This window comes from Eublepharis macularius, chromosome 15 (assembly GCF_028583425.1).
Source record: "Eublepharis macularius isolate TG4126 chromosome 15, MPM_Emac_v1.0, whole genome shotgun sequence".
In the NCBI taxonomy this organism is placed as follows: Eukaryota; Metazoa; Chordata; class Lepidosauria; order Squamata; family Eublepharidae; genus Eublepharis; species Eublepharis macularius.
This window is the reverse complement of record NC_072804.1, coordinates 51,973,003-51,995,889: the sequence shown is the minus strand read 5'-3', so window position 1 is coordinate 51,995,889 and position 22,887 is coordinate 51,973,003. Positions and strand designations below refer to the sequence as shown.

Here is a 22,887-nt window from a genome sequence, read left to right as displayed (position 1 = left end):
CCCCAACTCCACCCTGTCCTTTTCTCATGGGAACCTTACATGGCAGGGCTGGCTTAGCTCTGTTCAGGACATCTTCAGAGTCTTGGCTTCTGTGTTCATGATCTCTTGGTTAAACGCTGCATCGTTGTTTTGCACGTCCGGTTTAAATTAGTCCCATGGGTGAATTCTTTTGCTGCAGCATCACATTTAACAGTGAGTGCAGCGTTCACACGTTACGATAAACATGTGGCATTTGTACATTTTCCCTGCTCAGAAAATCTGTCCATGCAGGCTGATCGTAATGTCTAATGTGCCCCCTGGATAGCTCAGTAAGGAAGCCAAACTGCATATAACTTCCCTCCCCTCCTCTCCCCTTTCTGTCCTCTGGTGCCTTCTTCTCTTTGACGGGGATAAAAGTCTTGTTTGCACAAGAGAGCCAGCGGACACCCTGAGCCGTCACTCCCACAAGAATTGTTTTTCGCTATCTGAACAAAGGTCTGTCTAGTCAAAGATCCTCTGTTCAGCAGGAGTCAGCAGAGTCCTTCTGCAAGTTTACAAGAAGGGCACAAAGGAGTGCTCTTTGACTCTGGCACTTGGGGATAGACTGCTTTTGAATAGAGAGGTTCCATTGAGTTAACAACTGTATGTCTTTGCTCTATGAGAGATCCCTCAGGGCAGAGTGTATGTCCTTGGTGGTTTTAATTACCGTCTTCTACCTTTTTTGTTTCCTTTTGCAGTTGCTGCGTGTCCCTATCCCAACCCCCGTGCAGTTTGAGCTGGGTAAGAGCTAAAGTCGATGATGCAATAATAGGAAGAGGGTGGTGGTGATGGTGGGGAGAACAGGAAGGTTAAACCAGAAACAACTTTTGTGGTCTCTGTGCGAATAGATTTTGCAACAAGAATAAAATTGTGCAGATTAATTACGGTTCACATGCCTTGCCTAAGTTCACTTGTGGGCTTTTCAGAGACACACGGGCGCTTTTAAGAAAGCTCATCGGAAGCTGAAATAAATGCAGAGCCATCCGGCATTTCTGCAGGTCCATACAAATGCAGGACTTAATACAGCCTGCAGCCTGAGAATCTCATTATTTTTTTCTTTTTCTCAAGAAAACTTCTAGACTTTAATGGTTACACTTTTCCTGGTTGACTGCTTGGAACCAAGGGGGAGATGGAGATTGTATATATGGTGGCTTTGGTGCCCTGGGGCGCTGATTGGCCCTTCTATGATGATGATGATGATGATGATGATGATGATGATGATGATGCTTATATACCGTCTTTCTGGACAGATTAGTGCCACACTCAGAGTGGTGAACAAAGTCAGTATTATTATTATCCCAACAAAACAGATGGAGAGCTGGAGCTGAGAGAAGTGGCCTCCCAAGGCCACCTGCTGAGCTCATGGCAGGAGTGGGAGTCGAACCAGCAGGGTGCTGATTCGTAGCCCAGCCACTTCACCACTGTGCTACAGCAGCAGAACTTATTCAGGTTATGGAAACGTAGGCAGATTTGCTGTGTCCGGAATGACTACAGGTTATAGAATCCAGTATTTCTTGGTGCAGAATTCTGGTGGGTTGCCTTGGGCGAGCTGCAGGGGTGGGGGTGGGGGTGCAGAATCCAGAAGCTTTGCCAATGGGAGTTTGCTGCTGTCTCCATTGGACAGGCCTGGTTCGCCTTTCTCCAGCCTTTTTAAAAAATGATTTTCAGTCCACGTTTCCACCAAAAAAGGTCTCCCAATGCTGCTTGAATTAAAATGCAATACGTAGATGCCGGCAGCTGATATTGCATAGGATGTCGGACGCCCACCTTTAGCGGTAGGCAGCTTTGCTCACTGGCCAGTGGCACAGCGTTTGCAGCTAGGGAAAGGAGGGCAGTGACTTCACGGCTGGGGGAGTTGGATTATCAAGCAGCTCCCAGGCAGAGGAAGTTGACCGTCTTCTCTGTAAATTACTCATTAACAGGGCAATCCTGGACAGATTTACTCCACCCTATGTCCTTTGAAATCAGTGGCTTTAAGACTCGAGTAACTCTGCACAGGACTGCGCTATTAAGCATTCTGTCAGTGGTCAGAGGATTATTTTACCAGATTTTTTTCCTGCTCTGAAAACAAGCTCCCATTCTTTAAACGGAAAATTTCGTGATGCAAATTAGCCTGTTTTTTTTTTTTAACCCTTAAGGTGGAACAGTGTTCCCAGTGGGGTGGCCACACTGCCGCAGGATGTCATGGCTGCCACCAGCTCAGGTGGCTTTAAAGGGGAATTAGAGCAAATCAGGGCCCATCAAGAGCTCCTGGCCACAGTGATGAAATGGAACCCCCATGTTCAGGGGCAATAACCTTCCGAATGCCAGTACTGGCCCTGTTGGTGGGTTGTCTCCGGTTGGAGGAGGGGAATTTAAGTGGCCACTGAATGAAAAAGGATTCTGGACTTGATGGCCCATTGATGTGATCCAACGCAGCTGATCTAAGATGACCCACCCGGCCACACCCCTGCTATTTTGGGCTTTCCAAACTTGACAAAAGCCAGGGAATAGGCAGAGTGATCAGTTTGTCAGAGCCCAGTGTCCGGGGTCTGAGGCCCAGCCCTCAGACTTACCGGGAGGAGGGGAATGGGAGACAGCTACCCAGCCACCCTGGTCCAAAACCCGACAGCAACAGAGGGAGGGAGAGAAGCACCAAAGCCTCAGAGGAGCAGGTGGAAGCCAGCTAGCCCCACCCTCCAGTGGGAGCCTAGGAGCCCAGACGGGGAATGAGGACAGCCAGGAGAGGACCCCACTGGTGGGAGAGAGCACAAGATGCAGGAACAGCAAGCCAGCTGGCAAACATACCTGTAGTGGAGGGAAGGCAACAAATGCAGCACAGGGCCATGCCTCAACCTACAGGTAGGCTCCAAGGAGCTAACCAGAGCCAGATGAGGCTGGGAGCAAAGCAGCCCCAGGTTGGGCTGCCTGAGGCATTCAGCAGAGGAAGCCTGGCAGCCAGCAAAGAAGACACAGGTGTGGCTGCCCAGAGCAGCCAACAAAGCAACCTCTTGTGTGGCTGCCTAGGACAGCCAGGGCCATGGCTAGAGGGCTGGGGGGCGTGGTTGGAAGATGGAGCTGGAAATGGGAGAAGGGATGTAAGGGAAGTTCTCTCCCAAGGAGGTGGTGGCGAGTTAGGAGAAGGAGGATGGTGTGGATTGTGTAGGAGCGTGATGGAGTCTGGTAGAGTGAGAGAGGAGCTGGAAGGAGGAAGAGTGTGGAAGAGGGAAGAGAGGAGGAAGATTGAGCCTGGAGGAGCCCAGGAGGCCAAAGGCTGTGGAAGGCAAGAAGTAAGGGGGGGCAGCCAGGACTCCGTCAGGTTGAGCAGGCCTGAGAGTAGACTGAGAGGGAGTGAGGGTGATGTATATCCCCTCTCTGTCCACAGAGCGAGAACCTGCGTTGTCCCTGACAACCTCCCAGAGCCAAGATCAGGGAGGCCCGCGGGGCAGAATCTGACACCCAGAACCTGGTAACTGGGCATTTTTGTCCTGTCGCAGCCTGACTGAGCTTCCCTTGGTACATGTGCACTCATGTGTCTGTTATGTGCCGTCAAGTGAATGAAAGACCTCCAAAATGTCCTATCACTAACAGACTTGCTCAGGTCCTGCAAACTGGAGGACGTGGCTTCCTTTATTGAGTCCAGCCACCTCGTTTTAGGTCTTCCTCTTTTCCTCCTGCCTTCCACTTTTCCTAGCATTGTCGCCCTTTCCAGGGCATCTAGTCTTCTCATGTTGTGACCAAAGTACGATAGCACTCATGAAGCTGCCTTATCTTGAATCAGACCATCGGTCCATCACGTTCAGTATTGCCTACTCAGGCTGGCAGCTGCTCTCCAGACAGAGCTCTTTCACATCCCTTACTCCCTGTTAACTAGAGATGCCAGGGATTGAACTTGAGACCTCTTGCATACTAAGCAGACTCTCACCCATTGAGCCACAGCTCCTGGTAGGGTTGCACAACTACCTCGTTGCCTCTTAGTCAGTGGCGGAGGCCCAAGTGTCCTTCCCTTGGCCTCTGTAGTCTCAGGGCAAGCAGCAACTCTGGCAGGGAGGGAGAAAATGATTTCCCTGTCGTTGCTGCTTCTCTGCCAGGTGATGTTCAAGTAGGGAGGGGGCAGCCTCCCCACAGTCCTCTGTCCAGAATAACCTTCCCTTTGCAAAATAGCAAAGAGTCCAGTAGCACCTTAAAGACTAATCAACTTGATTGAAGCATAAGCTTTCAAGAACCACAGCTCTCTTCGCCAGATGCATGGGTCTTTGCAGTGATCAACTTTTGGGCACAGTCTCAGAGACTGTGTGGCGTTCAGGGATAGGAGCTTTGCTAGGGCTGGGCTCCGTTGGCGCACAGGCTTGGCAGCACGCCCTGCTGGCCAGAGCCAGACTTACTTCTGAGCAAACATGCCCAGGGGCCGAAGGGCTGGGAATCGATTGGTCAGAGGCAACGTGGGGTGGCAGGTATCTGTCGAAGTTTCTGCCACTATATATGGGAAGAGTCGAGGAGGCTGTGCGAACAGATCTTCCCAGACTCAAAGTGCAGCCTCCCCCCGCAATCCCCCAGTCTCTGCCAGTAGCTCCCCTCCTGGCTTTTGCTGACAGCTGGTGGGGCCGCACCCAGCTGGTTAAACTGTGCAAAAGTCCGGAAGTTGAAGAGCTTGGGAGCTTGGCGAGGAGGGGGGGGGCTGCTCTTTTCTCCTGCTGTCCTGGCCAATAGATTAGCTCATCTGCAGCCACAGACCCAGCCCAGCCTCCACGGCTGCCATACTAGGGGGCGGTGGGGGGGCTAGGGACAGAGAAAAACTGCTGAGCATCCTCAAGGTGCCATCTTGTGGCCATGATGGGCAATGGCGACCCACTGCTCGGCCGGCCCCTCCTGCCCTGCTCTTTGGGTTTTTCTTCCAAAAGTGAGGTTTGCACAGCGTGGTGCCGAGGCAAAGTCACATCCTACTGCTGTTTCCTGTAAAAGAGAGAGAATGAGTGTTTATATAATATATGTACTGGGCGGGGGCGGAGGGAGAAGCAGATGTGAACTCACTGATTCGGAAATGCCGTGTCCCTTTTTAAAGATCTTGGGTTTGTTGCTAACTTCACCTAAATTCTGTGGACAGTGCAAATTAAGTAGCATATGGCAAATAGGCTGATTTATCTGAAATAAGGGGGGGGGGAGGTCTGAAGACCCGTCCCCCATTACTGAGCATCTTTCTCACTTGTCCGCCCTCCATTTGAGATTTTGTGTGACATCGTTGGCATACTTTCCCCCTCCTTATCTTTATTTATTCACATTTAAATTTCATTTCATTTATTGGACTTTTATCCCGCCCTTCCCGTAAGCGGGCTCAGGGCGGGTCACAACAAGGTATAAATACATTTAAAACATAGATCAAGATGGGTAGCTGGGTTAGTCTGTCTGTAGCAGTAGAAAAGAGCAAGAGTCCAGTTGCACCTCTAAGACTAACGACATTTGTGGTAGGGGATGAGCTTTTGTGAGCCACAGCTCACTTCTTTAGCTACCTGAAGATGTAAGCTGTATCTGAAGATACAGATACAGAAGAGGGATCTCTTTTCTACATTTAAAACTTAGCTAGACTATATCAACCTAGCAAGCATAAAATACAGCGAGAATTACGATAAATAAGATAAATTACGATTCCCAAGATGGCAGCCCCCACCAACCCCTGCAGCCAGTAGTGCATAGAGGGGGGAGCTCTTAAAAGGAGGGGACAGAAGGGGGAACAGCTATTCTGGTCACAGTCATACCACATCTTTCTCTCCAGTGGGGTCCCAGAGTAGCTTACATCGCTATCCTCCACTTTATCCTCACAACAACCCTGTGTGGTAGGTTAGGATGAGAGTGTGGGTCTGTCCATAAGCGATAGGAACATCTGAGATGTCTTAATAGTAAATAGTCTAGTCGCACCTTTAAGACTAACCAACTTTATTGTAGCCTAAGCGTTCGAGAGCCACAGCTCTCTTCATCAGATGCATCATCAGATGCATCTGATGAAGAGAGCTGTGGTTCTCAAAAGCTGATGATGCATCTGACGAAGAGAGCTGTGGTTCTCGAAAGCTGACGATGTATCTAACAAAGAGCTGTGGTTCTTGAAAGCTAACAGTGCATCTGACGAAGAGAGCTGTGGTTCTCGAAAGCTGATGATGCGTCTGATGAAGAGAGCTGTGGTTCTCAAAAGCTTAGGCTACAATAAAGTTGGTTAGTTTTAAAGGTGCTACTGGAGTCTACTGTTTTGCTACTACAGACTAACACGGCTAACTCCTTTGGATCTATGAGATATCTTAAGATACTGATATGGTGGGTGTGAGCTGTGATATTTGCTTGAATCCTGTGCACTGGCAAGATGGCTGAGGCTTTCCCCACTCAGTGGCTTTATGTGAGCAAATCAGGGGTTGTGCGTGTCCCATTTGGAACGGCGGTTGGTCTGCAGTTGCCAGCTCGGGTCCCAGCTGTTATGTAGGAAAGATGCCGTGAATGAATTCAATACTGTATTGTTGAAGGCTTTCACGGCCGGAGAACGATGGTTGTTGTGGGTTTTCCGGGCTGTATTGCCGTGGTCTTGGCATTGTAGTTCCTGACGTTTCGCCAGCAGCTGTGGCTGGCATCTTCAGAGGTGCAGCACCAAAAGACAGAGATCTCTCAGTGTCAGAGTGTGGAAAAGATGTTGGCAGGACATTTATATCTACTCAGGAAGGTGGGTTTGGGCTGAGTCATCCTGTAAGAGTTTCCCAGGGTGTGGAAAGCTAATGGCGGGAGGCTTCACTGTATCCTGCTGCTGGCGAAACGTCAGGAACTACAATGCCAAGACCATGGCGATACAGCCCGGAAAACCCACAACAACCATCGAATTCAGTACTGTTCAATTCATCATCAGGAGGGACATGGCAGAGCTGGAAGAAGTACAGAAAAAGGGCAACCAAGATAAAGAAGAGGTTGGAGCACCTTTCCTTTAAATAAAGGCTGAAGAATCTGGGACCTTTTCAGTCTATGACAAAGACAGCTACGAGGAGAGGCTTATAAAATTATGCAAGGGGTAGAGAAAGTGGATCGAGGAAGGTTTTTATTTGTTTATTATTTATTTTATTCGATTTATATTCCACCCTCCTCGCATCAGCAGGCTCAGGGTGGATTACAATTAATACAATAGTGTAAAATGCATATAACTTTAAAACCAATTAAAACTCCTTAAATATTTAAAAACAGACAGCAGCAGCAGCAGATTTTAAGGACATATAGCAGCAGATTTCTCCAGCGACCACTACTTAACCACCTTCAGAAGTATTTGGCAAAGGCTAGGTGGTAGGTATCCTTTGTAGGGGCACAGCTTCCTCTAGGTGGCCGGCAGGGAGGCCCAGGGGCGTCAACCATATGCCTGGTGGAACAGCTCCGTCTTGCAGGCCCGGCGGAAGGATAGCAAATCCGGCTGGGCCCTGATCTCTTTAGACAGAGCGTTCCACCAGGTTGAAGCCAAAACCAAAAAGGCCCTGGCTCTGGTCAACGCTAGGCGGGCCTCCCTGGGGCCAGGGACTGGTAACAAATGTTTGTCACTAGATAGAAGCGTCCTCCGGGGCTCATATAGGGAGAGGTGGTCCCACGGATGCGCTGGTCCCAGAACCTTGAATCTGATCCGGTACTCCACCGGTAACCAATGCAGCTGGCGCAATACTGGTGTTACGTGTGCAGTAAAAGGCACTCCGGTGATGACCCGTGCTGCCACATTTTGAACCAGTTGCAGCCGCCAGATCAAGTTCAGGGGAAGCCTTGCGTAAAGCACATTACAGTAGTCTAGCCTAGAGGTGACCATTGCCTGGACCACTGTAGTTAAGAGTTTTCTCTCCCCAAATGCTAGAACTCGAGGGGATCCAGTGAAGTTGAGGAGCAGTAGATTCACGATAAGACTTCTTCACGCAGTGAGTGATTAAAATGTGGAATTCACTGCCACAGGGTGTAGCGATGGCCGTAGGCATAGACGGCTTGAAAAAGGGATTAGACAGATCCGTGGCGGGTAGGTCCATCAGCGGCGACTAGCCATGAGTGTAGAGGAAAGCTCCGTACTCGGAGGCAGCGAATTTCTGAACACACCAGAGCTGGGCGGCAGCAGTAGGGGAAGGCCTCAGCCTCGGTGCCCTCTTACCTTGATCCTCCAGGGCGACTGGGCGGCTGCTGCGTGCAGGAATCTGCACGACAGGGCAGCCTGTTGTTTATATCTGTGGTGGCCTCTAGTTGCTTTTGGCCTTGGTCCGATCCAGCAGGACTGTGGCTGTGTTCCTTCCATCTGCCCTAATCCTGTGTTTTCGTTCAGGCATTATTTCTTCAAAGTCTCTCTGAGGCCCTTTGAAGCCAAGGATTTGCAAGGGGCCCTTGGATTATATACCCTGTGAAGGAGGACAGCTGCTTGAAGCTCAGAAATAGCCGGGACTCTCTTCTCCCTCCTCCCTCTGTGAGAGGGAGCCCCGCATGAACAAATCGGCGCTGCCCCAGAGCAGCCTGCACGATACTATCTGGGGCAATGTGCTTGGTGCCAGAAGTGACCAGCTTCCATCTTGGCAAGGGACAGAGGCAGTCCCAAGCAATTCGGTGCCTCGTTGGCGCTCTGTTTGCACAAAACCACTGAGAAAGGCCCCCCCTTGAAACGGCCTCCAAATCCCTTGACTCCTGTTGAGTCAGGGCTGTAAGCCGATTCTTTGGTTTATTATGCAGGACAGCTGCCAGGACAGCGTGGGGGGCAGGGTGGGGAGGATTATTTTGAGTTTCCAGAGGTTCCCCCCCCCCTCTCTGGTACCAATATAGCAACAAAAATTTTCCTCCCGACTCTTAAGGATGGGAACCTTGAAATGGAATGCAGAATGCCAGAGGTTTGGGAGCGCTCCTGCGGTCAGCATGCGTTGGTAAAGGGAAGCTGGCAGAATCTTGGCCGCTGTGCTGTTTGGAAAGGGCTGCCATTCTGGTACAGGTTAGGAAAGGACGTGGCAAGCGCCAAGTTGGCCAGAATTCTGCTGATCTTAGTTTTTGCTTTGCGAAAAGCCACAACAATTTGTGGTTCTCAGGGCTTCATACCCTGCACATGTCTGGGCCAGCCTGCAAGTCCAAAAAGAAATGATTATATTGTATTCACTTCCGGTATGCAATCTGCCTTGGATCTCAGTGAAGCAGGCAGACTATAAATAAACAACAACAACAATAAAAGCCACTCCTTACATCTTTACCATCAGTAACCAAAAAGCACCAGATTAATTGCTTTGTGCCTTAATATGCACATCGAAGCCCTGCCGTGGAAGGCCCAGGCAAGCCCAGTCTTATCAAATCTCAGAAGCTAAGTGCAGGAGCGAGTGAAATAAGAGGTCAGCAAGTAATGATTTCACAGCATGCTGCCAGATCTCTCAAAGGGTGCCGTCAGGGCACTCCTGCTGTGAAGTCAGAGGCACATTTGTGCTTGGATGGATGGAGAGAGGGTTGGGGTCAGGGGACCCACAGGCAGTCCATCTGAGGCAGAGCAGGTGGCATGGCTTGGCCCTCACCTTCTTAGAGAGGCATTGGAGAAAAATGAACTGCAGACTCAAGACCCAGGTGGTAAAGCCATATGTGCCCTTCCTGGATGGCCGAGGTAGCGCTATTGTCAGGTCTCAAAAGCGAAGCAGGATTAGCCCTGGTCAGTACTTGGATGGGAGACCAGCAGAGAATTTCAGAGTTGCTGCACCGAGGCAGGCAATGGCAAACCACCTCTGAAGTCTCTTGGCTTGACAACCCTACAGGGTGTGACTTAACTGCACTTTACAGACCTGTACATTGAATACGGTGTTTTAAGTCGAATCACGCTGATGAGTTTGTTCAGAACAATGGGTGAGGTACTTGAGTTGAGAACTGGATTCGAATCTCTCCTTAGTCACAAGATGAACAGGTGGCCTTGGGCACACTCATCTCTCTGCTTCACTTTCTTATTTACACTGGGGGGGGGCGGAAATGAAACCGGTCTGCCTCATTACAAGAATGATTGGAAGGGTGTGCGAAGCTTGTTGAACTGAACTAAACCACCGTGTAGAAGCAAGAAGTTTTTAGTTCCTGTGGCATCTCACATGTCAAGTTCTTTCCGAGTGGTTCTTTCGCGCCACATTTAAGACCGAACAATTCCAAATTCTTCTTTTGGAAAGGTTTACGCATAAATAGCACAGCTTGTGTGCTGTGTGAACATTTGATTGCCTTGTGCTAAATTGGTAAGGGTGCCGAAATTTTAAACATTTATAGACGCAGCGCGCCCGTGTTTGTGCTGCCATCCTATAGAAGAGGAACTGGTGTGTGTGGGGAGGGGGGGCAGGTTGGGCTGTTGGAACACAAGCTGGCAAAAGGGCCAAACGAGCACCTTGAGTTTCGTGGGGGATTCTCCTGCTTTCCCGCATTCACCTGGGAATGCCATACCAGGCTTTCCTCTAGGGAGTCTCAGCAAGCGTCCAGCTTTGCAAGGTGGGGTTCCCTTTTCTTCCCCCTGCAGACCGAACCCGGCCAGACCTCCTTGCGGATGACGTGCAGAGGAAATTCCTTCTGGACATCCAGGCATTCCAAGAACCAGAGATCGCCCGGCAGCTGGAGGACTTCAGGTCTGGTCCCCGGGGTCTTGGGCACTGAGAAAGCGGCAGAGGGAAGTGGGGAGGGCAGAGCTGGGACTAGTGTAGCAGTGACATTTGAGGCTGGTTTGGGGAAACCACAGCAAACCGTCTGCAGTTATAAACTCTGCTGCTCCACCCGGGATTGCTGGCTGGGCCTGGATTTGGGGTCTGGGGCGGGCTAAACAGGGCCCCTTTCCCAAAGTAGAGGGATGGGCATCCTGTCACTCAGCGAGGTTGTCCACCGTTCTTGAGCATCTCATTGTGGACTCTCAGGGATCTCCAGAATATGTCACAGGCTCGGGAGGGGGGAAGGTCAACTGGGGCCAGGCGAACTTCAGGGTGCTCACGTTCTTGGGCATGCATTCGTTATGATGTAGGGGAAATTGCCTTTCCTTCTTGCAGGGAAAAACGGAAGATGGGGATGACGCCTGGGGAGGCAGAGCTTTCCGAGTTGGAAAGTTATCGGACGAAAGACAAAGGGATTCTCGAGGCCAAGGAGAAGCAGCTGGCGGAACTCCTGTTGGGCAAGCTAGAAGAGATGCAGTGAGTCTGCCATGCCCAATTACCCCACCCCGAGTTGATGGATGGACTCATGCATCCACGCTCTCCTCTGCCCAAGAACTTCATGAACGGTTCATGCCAGGTTTCTATAGTTGCCCTAACCTTAGACATGCCGATCCTCCTTCCGTGGACCACAGCAGGGGACTTAATCAGAATCCTGACCACCTCCTGATCCACTCAGCGGACTTGAGGCCAATGTCCCTGCACCGGATAAAACCGGTGGGCTGACCCGTTGGGGAACGGGGGCGATTGATCAGTTGCCCCTGTTGTTCTTCCCAGCTTCTTGCTTCCGAATGTCTTTCCTGTTTCGTATCTATCTTCCTCTCTAGATTCTCCTTTTCATCCCATTCTACTCTCCCCCCTCATTCCACCCTTTGCAATTACTGGTCCCATCTAGTCTTCAAACCAGAGAAATGGGCCCACCCAGACCAGCATCCCCAGTAGGGAACCGGGTGGCCCTGCTCTGTCTCCCCCTCTCCTCTTTCCCCAGGAAATGAGCTTCTGGTTCTGGGCATTTGTCCCACTTTGTGCTGGGACCCGAGCCAGGAACTAGCCGCTGGCTCTGGCCTCTCATCTCTGAGAAATGAGGGACGTGGCCCAGCATGGCTGACTGCGGCCTCCCCCACTCCCATTTGCTGCCAAGTCCCTGCCAGATAATGGAAACCAGCTGGAGAGGGGAGGAAGGGGGGGGACTTGTCCTCCACCCTTCCCAGGGAGATTGCCTCCTGTTGCATCATCCTTGCGGGGTGTATAAACTCCCCTTGTGCCCCTATCCTCTCTTCATTTGCTGCATCCATTCGGAACAGCATCCCTGCTTGAGGCGTCTCTCAACATCCTCTTCTGTAGAACATGTTTAGTTGCTTTTTGAGCATTTCTCTCTTACCAAAGAAAGATGGGGCTGACATACCGGTGAGTACAGAGGCGGGCTGGGTAGGAGGCCTGAGATGCCCTGGCCACCAGGATTTGGCTGCTTATTCCCCTCAGTGGTCAGGAGGCTAGGAAGTGTTAACTTTGGACCAGAAAATCCTGGGTTCATTCATGAGTTCCGCGCACGAGCAGTCGGGCCTTTCTTGCAGAATTGTTGTGAAGATTCGGGGGGGGGGGGATAATGGCATTGGCAGCTCCGAGCTCCTCTGTGTGATACGATTTACGATTCATAAATGCGAGATTCACAGCTGGCTCTCTCCCCCCTCCCCTCTTTCTTCTGTGAAATTTCAGCCTCACCATTTCTGCCGACGAGGAAAAAAGGTAGGTTTTGGAGGGCGGGGTTGAAGTGTGTTGGGTGGTTTGTTGGGGGAAAACAGGGGTTTTGTTTCTTGCCTGCAGCCTCTATGGAAACACCGCTGCCGGATGTGGCATTGAGCACATTTAGTTCAACTGCTGCTCCGGAAGTGGGGAAGGGAGGGTTGTTTTTTTTTAACCTTTGCGGCATGCAGCCTGACAAACATGCCGGTCCTCCTTGTGCCTTTAAGCAAGTGCTCTATTTGAGTTATGCCATGGGTCTGCCTAGCCTGATGCTGCTTACCCCAGCTGGAAGGCTCTGTCCCAGGTTTAAGCAGAGGTCCTTCCCAGCGCTGCAAGCCTGAAATCCTTTTAGAAGCATTGGAAACCGAACCTCGGACCTTATTTGTGCAAAGTTCTGCTCCAGAGTGAACGGGTTTTTCGTGGCTTCCTCTGTGTGCATTTTGAGTTTGGGGGGGGAGGTGCTCCCTTCCTCCCTGGGGAAAGTTTGTGGGTTAAGACAGGATATGCATTTGTCATTTCCGTGGCCTGGCCAATTTTGGGTTAATGGAAATGCTGGAGGTGGCAAATAAGAACCATTAAAACGAGAAGTTTCTTTATCCACAAGCGGTGGCACATTTCTCTTTCCAGTGCTAACTTGGAAGTTTATGGGGCATGTGCCCCTGCTTCCTCCCTCCTCAGCCATGGTGCTTGGAGTCAGCCCGTGCGGAAAACAATTCCTTCTTGCCTCGTGGGATCCACTCTGTACAGAATACTTTTTAATAAGTTGCCTATATCCCTCTGCTCTGGCATGGCAATGTACAGTGACCACTTTGAAACCAAGTATTGCATTGCATGTATTGGCAGGATGCTGAAAATATTACCTGGGAAGCAGCCATAGGGTTGCATATCTGAAAGTGGATTGGGGGCGGGGGGTGGTGAGAGAGAAGGAAATTATGAATGAACTTAATTTGAGCTGATGCTCAGAAATGCATAAAGCAAAAAATGGAGAATGCCTTTGGATGTTGGCAGAGTGCCTTGATTACAGAGGAACCCCCATCTCTGCTTTGGGGCAAAATTCCCAAATCCAGCCACATCTGAGTCCCAACTATTCTTCTGGGAATACCTCTGAGCAGGGCTCATTTTGAGGGGGAATGCGCAGGAACGCAGTTCCGGTAGTTCTCTAAAGAGGTCACATGTCAGGTGGCCCTGCCCACCTGATTTTTGGCCATTTTGGGCCCGTTTTGGCCTGGATTGGGCCCAAAATGGCCAGGATTGGGCCTAAAACAGCCAGGATTGGTCTCAAAACAGCCAGGATCGGGCCTCTGATGTATGGTGGATCACTCTCCCACTCAGCAGCGGCCCAATTCTGACCATTTTGGGCCCCTTTTCAGCCATTTTCAGCCTCTTTTGCCATTTTGTCAGGATAGGTGAGTTCAGGGGGTGTGGCATATGCAGATCAATTATGCTAATGACACACTTCCGGAGATGTCAAGGGCATGGCATATGCTAATGAGTTATGCTAATAAGTTCCTGCAGCTCTTTTTCTATGAAATGACCCCTGCCTCTGAGCATGTACAGAGTGTACGGTTATCCCACCACTGAGCAAGCAGAGCTTTTCTTCTGCAGATCCAGAGTAGTTAGCCGTGTTAGTCTGTAGTAGCAAAATAGAAAAGAGTCCAATAGCACCTTTAAGACTAACCAACTTTACTGTAGCATGAGCTTTCGAGAACCCCAGTTCTCTTCGTCAGATGCATAAGCTTTCAGGAACTGTGGTTCTCGAAAGCTTATGCCACAGTAAAGTTGGTTAGTCTTAAAGGTGCTACTGGACTCTTTTTGATTTTCCTCTTTAGAACACTGCCTGTTGAACGTGATGCTGAAAGGCTAAGATAAAATGCCAAGGGACGGGCGCCATCAGATAAAGACCGTAGTAATGTCGGAAGACTTCCTTTTCTCGAGTGTCTCTTTGCTAGGTCACTGGGCTCCATACTAAACTGTAAAGTAGCCACCCTTGCCCAAGCCCCTTGCCTGCTTTGCCCCTGTCGCCTGGCTGCTTTCCATTTCACATTTCTGTTCTGTCCCCACAGCTCTTCCATTTTCGCTGCCATTGTGACATATATGAAGTACCTGGGGGTTAAGACCAAAGGGGCCGACAGCAAGAAATCCAAGTACTTCTTCCGCAAGAAGGTAAGCAAAGGTTTGAAAGGAGGCGGGCGGTGCAGTGTGCGCATGCGCTCTTGATTTCCACTGCGTAATGTTCAGTTTCTCTTCAAGAAGGAAGAAGGGAGGGGCACACCCATTCTTGTCCCCCTTCTACCAGTGTGACAAGGTGCCCCTGGGAATCTTTTCATTCTTTGAATATATGGCTGTTTCTGCACGTCGATAAAGGGACAGCCCACTCACTAAGCATGGGCGACTTTTCCACCTCACTCCAGATGTCTACGTTTTCAAAATGATTTCAGGCTGTTCAGGAAAGTGCGGTTCCAAAAAAGGCACCGAAAAACTAGAAGCCAAATAACCGGCAACCCTTTTGAAAAGGGAGACATCTGGAGGTGGAAAAGCTGCCCGCGTTCGATGAGGGGGTCTTCCCTTTAAGGACGTGCAGAAACATCCTGTGTCTGCTTAAACTAGCAGCAGCTTTCTAGGGTCTCAGGTGGAGGGTCTTTCGTATCACTTTCCAACTGATCCTTTGAACTGGAGGTAGGCCAGACAAACACCCCCATCACAGATGGCAGTGGAAACTGAGCCTGGGACATACGTTGAGTGACCTCTGATGAGCCTTGAAGATTGTTTTTTGGGGAGAAGGAAACTTTGGGGAGATGCGAAGCCAGTGGCCGACTCCCCTTTTGTGCGTGGCTAGTAAACTCATCCCAGCCTTCCTGTCTCTGCTTCCCTCCCTGCCCGTCTAGATTTCGGGGACCAAGAAACCCGAAGAGACCCCTAAACCAAAGAAGGGATTCAGCATTTTGGACCCTGCACGGTGGAACCGGGGTGATTCCCACTGTAAGTATTCTGTTGGGTGAAGAAGAGAAACCGATGTGCAGATTATGTCATAGGGAGGCTGCTTCTCGCCCTGTGCTTAGCATTCAAGACCCCTGGGGTCATCGGTCCTCACTACACCAAGAAAAGAACCAAGGAAATGCTCTCACTGGGTCTTGGCACTGCTAGTCTGCACAAGCCCAGGAGGCACAGAGCCACTCCTGTTGCAATTGCTAGAAAAGAGGTGGTCTCACAATTCTACCTTAAGGGGAACATGTTACCCAGAGATGATGGGGATCTTGGACAAACGTAACCTAGGAGATGCCCGTGCATAGCATTTGTGAATGGTGGCATGAAATGATTGCTACCAGTGTTTTTATTTGTTTTTATTATAAGCAGGGCTTTTTTTCATCTGGAACACGGTGGAACGGAGTTCTGGCACCTCTTTAAAATGGTCACATGGCTGGTGGCCCCGCCCCCTGATCTCCAGACAGAGGGGAGTTTAGATTGCCCTCCGCGCCAGCGTGGAGGGCAATCTAAACTCCCCTCTGTCTGGAGATCAGGGGGCAGGGCCACCGGCCATGTGACCATTTTCTCCAGGGGCGATTTAAACTTTAAAAAACTCCCCCCTTGTTCCAGCTGACCCAAAGTGACATCATTGTGCGGTCCTGAGTTCCACCACCTCTTTTCCCAGAAAAAAAGCCCCGATTATCTGTATTTATATGCTGTTAATCTGCTCTGACCCCACTTGTGGGGAAAGCAGACTATAAATTAAATAAAATAAATACGATAAAATAAATTAGAGACTCTCTGGAGATATGCCACAGTATCTCGTTAGCCCACTGCAAAACAACCGACTTGCAGCCCGGAGGCCGATGGTGTGATACATCTGGCAAGATCCTCTCCAGATGCGACTTTGGCTTAACACAGGCCTGCCTTTTCCCGGGAGGGGGTTGATTGACATATTCCTCCGTTCCCGTCCAGTTTTCCTTCTCCTCCAGCTATATTCTCTCTCTCTCCTGCATTTTTTGTAGATTCTGATTACAGACAATCCAAACCTGAGGGTGAAGGTACCAGTGCCCCCTCCCCACCTCTCCGAAAAAGCAGCTCCCCAGTAACGCATGGTGCCCCAGCGTGGTGTCACATGGCTCCCTTCCTCTGTGGGGGAGAGCCACATCAGACTAATACATCCTGTTTTATAACCCGAGGCGCTAACTTTTGTGTCCATGGTTTTACGTAACATTGCCCTCTGTCCGGTGGTAATCTACTAATACGTATCACACACATCCTGAAAAGAGTCCATCACACCCTTCTCATTGTCAGACAGATTTCTTGGCATGCCGTGGCTGCTCAGTGTGTGTCCCATCTGTTTGTCTGTCCTGCGGGAAATGTCTGTTGTCGTTGGCAGAGGGGTGGGTAAGCCTCCAAGGCCGTGTCCTTTTCTTGAGGGCTTATGCACAAATTATACACTTGAATTAATTCTGACCCGGTCTTTTCTCTCCCCAGTTCAGTCGGCTTTGTGATTTCTGCAGCTGCATTAAGCCCGGAATTAGGCAGAAGTAAAATCTCCTGGGGATGCCGGCTTTTGTTTTTGAAATAGCAAATTTTAAACCTTATGAGCTTGAAAGCGTGTAGTCAGGGACTTGCAGACCAGAGAGGGGAGCGTGAACCAGGCATGTCAGGGGCTGGAGCTGAGAGCTAGCTAGAACTGTGCTTGCTTAGAGATGCAGGATGTCAGTTCAGTGCTAGGAACCTGGACTTGTGCTCTTCCCTGGTCAGCAAGGCAGTCCTGCCTTCTGTGTTTTAGCTCTAGGTGTCCATCTCCAGGTTTAGATCCACAAAAAGCTAGCTTTTGGAGTAGGCAGATAGTTTTTAAAACAAACTCATTTTCAGCTAGGTGCTTTGGATGGGTGGACCTGTTTAGAAAGGTTGGTTACTAGTTAGTGTAGGTTCCAAGAGGCAGAAAAATGAGTGACAGGAGTCCAGGTAGAAGCCCTGTGGGAAAGACGAGGGATAACACTAGAGGGAAGGAGAGGAGGGGAATGGAAGACTGCGGCTCTCCCCCACCTGAGCAGAGGAGGCCCATCCCAGCGCACCCTGGCTTCGGGACCCTGCAACTGGCCGTATGGACTCGGGTTTGGAGAATATGCACTCCCAGCCTTGCACAGCACTGGGTCTGAAGAGGGACATGAGTCTTGAGTGCCCGTAAACGCAAAGGCTATCTCTGCATTTGGGTATTGGAAAGGGGTATCTGCTAGCATGGCTGGCATAAGTGGGCAGGCCTGGTCTTATTGGGAGACTTACTTATTGGGAGCCCATGGGGCTCGGCCAGCTTAACAGATGGAGAGGACGCCCCACCCTCCTGCTGGGGAGTTCTAGGGAGCTCCATCAGTTCCCCTGGTGTGATCTGCACCAAGTGTGTCTGATTTCTGATCCTGTTGGACTATGCCCAGAGGCAGCTTCCTGGGTACGGTTGGAAGCCATAGAATCAGGGGTCATTTCGTAGAAAAAGTGCTGCAGGAACTCATTAGCATAACTCATTAGCATATGCCACACCCCTTGCCATCACTGGAAGTGTAATGTGCAGTAGGAAGGGCAATACTGTGTGGTAACCAGAATACACACAAAAAAGAACCAACCCACAGTAATAAGGTCTACAGACCCATACAATAATTATACAGTCACACAAATGTAACATTTTTGTTACATTTGTGTAACTATAATTATTGTATGGGTCTGTAGACCTTATTACTGTGGGTTGGTTCTTTTTTGTGTGTATCACTGGAAGTGTGTCATTAGCATAACTGGTTTGCATATTCTGCACCACCTGACATCGCCTATCCTGGCTGTTTTGGACCCAATCCTGGCCATTCAGGGCCGAAATTGGGCCCAAAATGGCAAAAAGGGGCTGAAAATGGCCAAAAGGGGGCCCAAAATGGTCAGGATCAGGCCGCTTATGAGCGGGAGAGTGATCCACCACCCATCAGAGGCCCAATCTGGGCCATTTCAGGACCAATCCTGGCTGTTTCGGCCCCGATCCTGGCCATTTCGGCCCCGATCCTGGCCATTTCGGCCCCGATCCAGGCTGCAGTGGGCCCAAAGTGGCCGAAAATCAGGTGGGTGGGGCCACCTGACATGTGACCTCTTTGGAGAACTACTGGAACTGCGTTCCTGTGCGTTCCCCCTCAAAACGAGCCCTGCATAGAATGAACCCAATATGCTGACACAAAGCTGGTTTGGGTTTGGTGACTGTCTGGCTGGGAAGGATAATGGGATGCCGCCTTGCTTATGTGATAGAAGAAGGGCTGGATTGAAATGAGACTTCAGAAGGTTTTTCTAGCCCCTCCCGCTCCCCCTTACAGGTTATACCTCCAGCTCTCCTGGCCATTAAGGGGGCCTCCTTGTTTGGGAAGCCAAGAAGCCTTGGAGCCAGCCATGCCTAGTAGTCAAGAGGCAGGATACCCTTTGCCTTGTGGAGCCCAATGGCTAGCAGAGCCAGGCAGAAATACACCAGATTTTTTTCCCATTGCGCAAGGTTTGGGTTCTCTGGTTGTGGAATTTTTCATTTTATTTCTCGTTTTCCAAAAGAATGCTGCAGCAGTATCTCTGGCTGCAGTTCAGAGGTAGGCTGTCAGCTACCTGGGAGTAAATGAAACCGCGGCCTTGAGTCAGAAATGACAAGGCGGGGCTTAATCTGTGCATAAACTCTTGAGATGGAAGTGGAGCCTTGAGAAATTGGGCGGCGGGGTGGTGGTGGGGAGACCTTGCACTGGAAAATAATTGGAGTGGGTGGCTTTATAATCCTTCGTATGCTCTCTCTCCTAACTTTCATTCTTTTTTTACAATTTATACCACTAGCAGGTGATAAGGTGCCAGCGATTGACAGAAAAGGGATAAAGGTAGCCGAGGGAAGCTCAGGACGGAGCAAAGCAGGCTCATTAGTGTCAGACCCTCCTGGTGTGTCTGTCACTGTCCACCCCCCAGCCGGAGAGGGCACCGATGGCGAACAGGGTGAGAGATGGGAGGAGCTGGGATGCTGAAATGGGAAGGAAGATGGGTCTTGATTCGTCTTTCTCTCTGCTGATGCTCCTTTTGCTGTCTATAGGATCGGACAATCAGGTCCAAGTAGATTTGGGAGACTCCCCTGTAACCGAGCAGCCGGTTGCTGGGGAACAGCCCCCGGCGGATGAGGGAGCAGAAAATGAAAGGTGAGTGTGGGTGTGGGTGGTGGCCGGCGTTTTAAGCGGTTTGGGTGGTGGAAGGGTTCAGACGAGTGGACTCTGCCCTTCCCGCTCTTGGAAAGCACATTGATGTGCGGATTGAAAATTTGCACAATACACCCAACTGTAAGAACAGAGCCAATTGTTCACTGGCTGGTCTGCAGTAAAAAGATAAGCACTTGCAATTTGCATCTGGGAGGAAGAAACTGTCAGCATTTGGACGCTTGGAAACGATCCAGCTTTTCTCCCCTATTTTAGAGAACTGTATTCTTTTTTCCTTTCACCCCTGGTGTGTGTATTTTTAAAAAGCCATAGTTTAAAGAAGCTTTTCCTAGTTTCCATAGTTTTTATGAGCTTCCATAGTTTCTATGACGACAGCGACCCCTTCACGCTCTCCCCTTTCCTTTCCACCCAGTGTTAATCAAACCCCCCTTCTATATTCTGTTCTTTCCTTCTAGAAGGCGAAAAAGGTTGGTGGCCTCCCCACCCCACCCCCTCACCCTTTGCATGAATTTCTTCCTCAGGGAGAGACACGCAAACCGAGTTAAGTATTCCTTTCTCCCTGCCACAGTCAGCTCCTGTAACAGTGCCCCCGTGCCCCACCTGGCACCGTTTAGCATTGGTGCCTATTGGCTTGGCTCCCTGTCCCTCGACAGGCACAGAGTGGTGAACTGGAGTTACTCGCTGCCTCTTGCAGCTCCTGCTTATATCAAAGCCTGGAGGAGGGGATCAGCCCTCTTGAGGTTGCCGCCTTTCTCTGAGTGATGGCTGTTCTCCGCATGGCTGCATGAGGGATTGGGCCTGACGACAGACGCCCCCTTGCCCGTTCTGGTGCATGGATCTCTCTACGGTTATGGGATTCTCACATCTTTTTCCTCTTTCTCCCTTTCCCCCCCACCGCTGCATGTGCTGACGTCTTACCTCCCATTGGGTGTTTTCTGTGCTCGTGCTCCCATTTCTTGTGATTTCCCCCACCCCATATGCACGCACACATGACTCTTCTCCTCTTGGTGTCTGGTGCCAATGTATGGCCACGTTTTGCCCCGCCTCTGTGTTTCTCGTGATTGGTCTGTGGCCCTCCCCCATCTCCGTGGTTCATTTCATTGCTCCCTACCTTGTGAAACTCAACCTTCCTTACCCTGCTCCCTTGCCTCCGGTTGGTCTGCGTCTCTCTCCTGTTTGTGGCCTGGCTGTGCCCACCTTCCTCCTTCGCCAGGCTGACAGGGAAGTTGGGCCGCTCGGAGAGCCTGCGGGTTTACGAGCGGAAGCGGTCCCAGCGTGGCTCGGCCAAGGGCAAGCAGCCGCGCTCCCGGAGTGATGTGGACATCGAGGCCGCTGCTCGTGCCAACGAGCTGGAAGAGAAGCCGTCCCTAGATCAGGCTCGGCAGAAGCAGGGGAGCCGCAAGTAGGTGAAGAGGGGGTTTGATGTGCCCCCCCCTCCAAATAGTAGTCCCAAGGAGCCCTGCAAGCACAACCGGGTTTTTTATCCTTTTGCAAACGACACAGGGATGTTCTTAGGCTGTGACATTCACTACTTACCTTCTCACACAGCAGGAGTTAACAGCAGCAGTTCAGAGTTCTAGTTCTTTTTGTGGGAATTAAACAATTGCTGTTTATTACATCTGTTCACTGGGACGGAGCAAGGGCAAAGGGAAAAGTCACTCTAGCCAACTATCGCTTCTGGTTTGGAGGACAGAAGTAATTCCATGAGTCATCCATATTGTCTTTTTCAAACTTCCTAGGGCAAATAACAATAAAGTACCATTAATTCTTTTAGCATTTATGCAGCAGCAACACACTCTACCCCGGTCAAATGAACACAACAGCAGTAAGGATACATCATTGCTTTACTGGATCCAGCCCAATTCAATGTTTGGTTTTAAACAACCAGCCAGAGCCCGCTGAAAGCTTACAACCTGACCCTAGAGGTTATGGTCTGCCCTTGTTACGTGTTCCCAGCATTTGTTACCCAGAGGTATACTGCCTGTCTCCATGGAGGCTCTGTTCAACTGTCATGACAAGTAGCCACATAGATATTATAAATTAATGGAGGGAAGTTCTAGACTCTAACTGCATCTTTTAGTGAGTCCTGTTAAATTCCTCCTGTGGTAAAATGCCCAGGAGAATTACTCATCTATCAAAATGGAACAGTCATTAAATAGAACATTTCTGCTGAAAATATTACTGCCAGTTTCTTGAGTGATGGAAAAGGGGGAAGGACCCTGTTAAACCCTCTGCTGTCATGGAGACAATTTTGGAATTTCCAGAGAGAGGCGAAAGTTTATAACCGAGTTGGACCCCCGATGTGAGTGGAGCACAAAAGAAGGGTCCTTTTCGAACTCTGTGCTGTATACTTTTGAACATCTGTTTTGTGGCCTTTGTTAAAGGGAAAGTTTGGGATGTGACGATGTTCTACAGCAGCCATTTTGCATCCTTCACTTCAGATTTTAAACTGGATTAATCCAGATCTGACTGTTGCGGCGTTGCTCAAGGAACCCTGAGACCTGTGGTTTTGTGAGGACTAAAAATGGCAGGGCTCTGGGATGGGGCTGTGATATTTTAATCTGATTTTATGTTGGCATGGGCCTGTTCTCATTGTCTCTCTCTTTTTGACCCACACAGTTTGGAACCAGGAGGGGCAGGGGGAGGGGAGCCCCCGCCGTCCTTTCTGCTTCCCCAGTCTGAGGAGAATGAGCCGCGTGTTTCGGAGCTGGAGCTCGAACCGCCGAACTGGCGGGAGCTCATCCCCCCCGACACCCTCCTCAGGCTGAAGAAAAGTGAAGTGAAGCGGCAGGAGGTTATCAACGGTACGTCAGGCACCCCCGAGCTCATGGGTGCCCTCTTCGGAAATATTTGGGCCCCGGAAAAGTGTCACTGATAAAGGCGGGAAGTGGGATTCGTCTCTGAGGAAGCACGTCCTCAAGAATTTAATTTCTTCCTTCCATGCTACAGCAGAGAGCTCTGCTGTTAGATCTCACCATTTAGACCACAGCAGTTGTCGCTTGAGGATGTACCAATTTACCTGCTATAGACAGTGATCGTAGGGTCCTGCATGCATGTGTATAAACAAACACACGCACGTTCCAAAAGGTTCATCATTGGCCAGGACTCTTATGTGTGCATACTGGGGCCACCCTCCCCCAATGAGAAGGCAGTCAGAATTCTGAACTTAGAAGATCCAAGCCTTCTCAATGAAGTTGACGTTTGCGATTTGCATACATTTCAGTCACACGCATCTCTGTTTCGCTACTGAACGTTTACAGATCACCTGGAACGTATTTATTATTTATAAATTCTATTAT

The 22,887-nt window shown here is 50.2% G+C and overlaps 1 protein-coding gene across 7 annotated transcripts in view; it reads left to right on the top strand.

Moving 5' to 3' along the window:
- The window catches only part of ARHGEF1 (Rho guanine nucleotide exchange factor 1), a 56,163-nt gene that overhangs the window by 11,796 nt on the left and 21,480 nt on the right, over nt 1–22,887 (top strand). For 3 of the 7 annotated variants that reach the window (XM_054998983.1, XM_054998981.1, XM_054998982.1), the window contains exons 6-16: nt 717–759; nt 10,490–10,595; nt 11,007–11,147; nt 12,384–12,413; nt 14,474–14,573; nt 15,296–15,389; nt 16,400–16,435; nt 19,224–19,376; nt 19,471–19,573; nt 20,802–20,990; nt 22,208–22,392. In XM_054998983.1, the coding sequence (XP_054854958.1) occupies nt 717–759; nt 10,490–10,595; nt 11,007–11,147; nt 12,384–12,413; nt 14,474–14,573; nt 15,296–15,389; nt 16,400–16,435; nt 19,224–19,376; nt 19,471–19,573; nt 20,802–20,990; nt 22,208–22,392 (1,180 nt within the window). The remainder of the gene's footprint in view (nt 1–716; nt 760–10,489; nt 10,596–11,006; nt 11,148–12,383; nt 12,414–14,473; nt 14,574–15,295; nt 15,390–16,399; nt 16,436–19,223; nt 19,377–19,470; nt 19,574–20,801; nt 20,991–22,207; nt 22,393–22,887) is intronic. The other 4 variants (XM_054998984.1, XM_054998986.1, XM_054998985.1 and 1 more) reach the window with 4 other exon arrangements.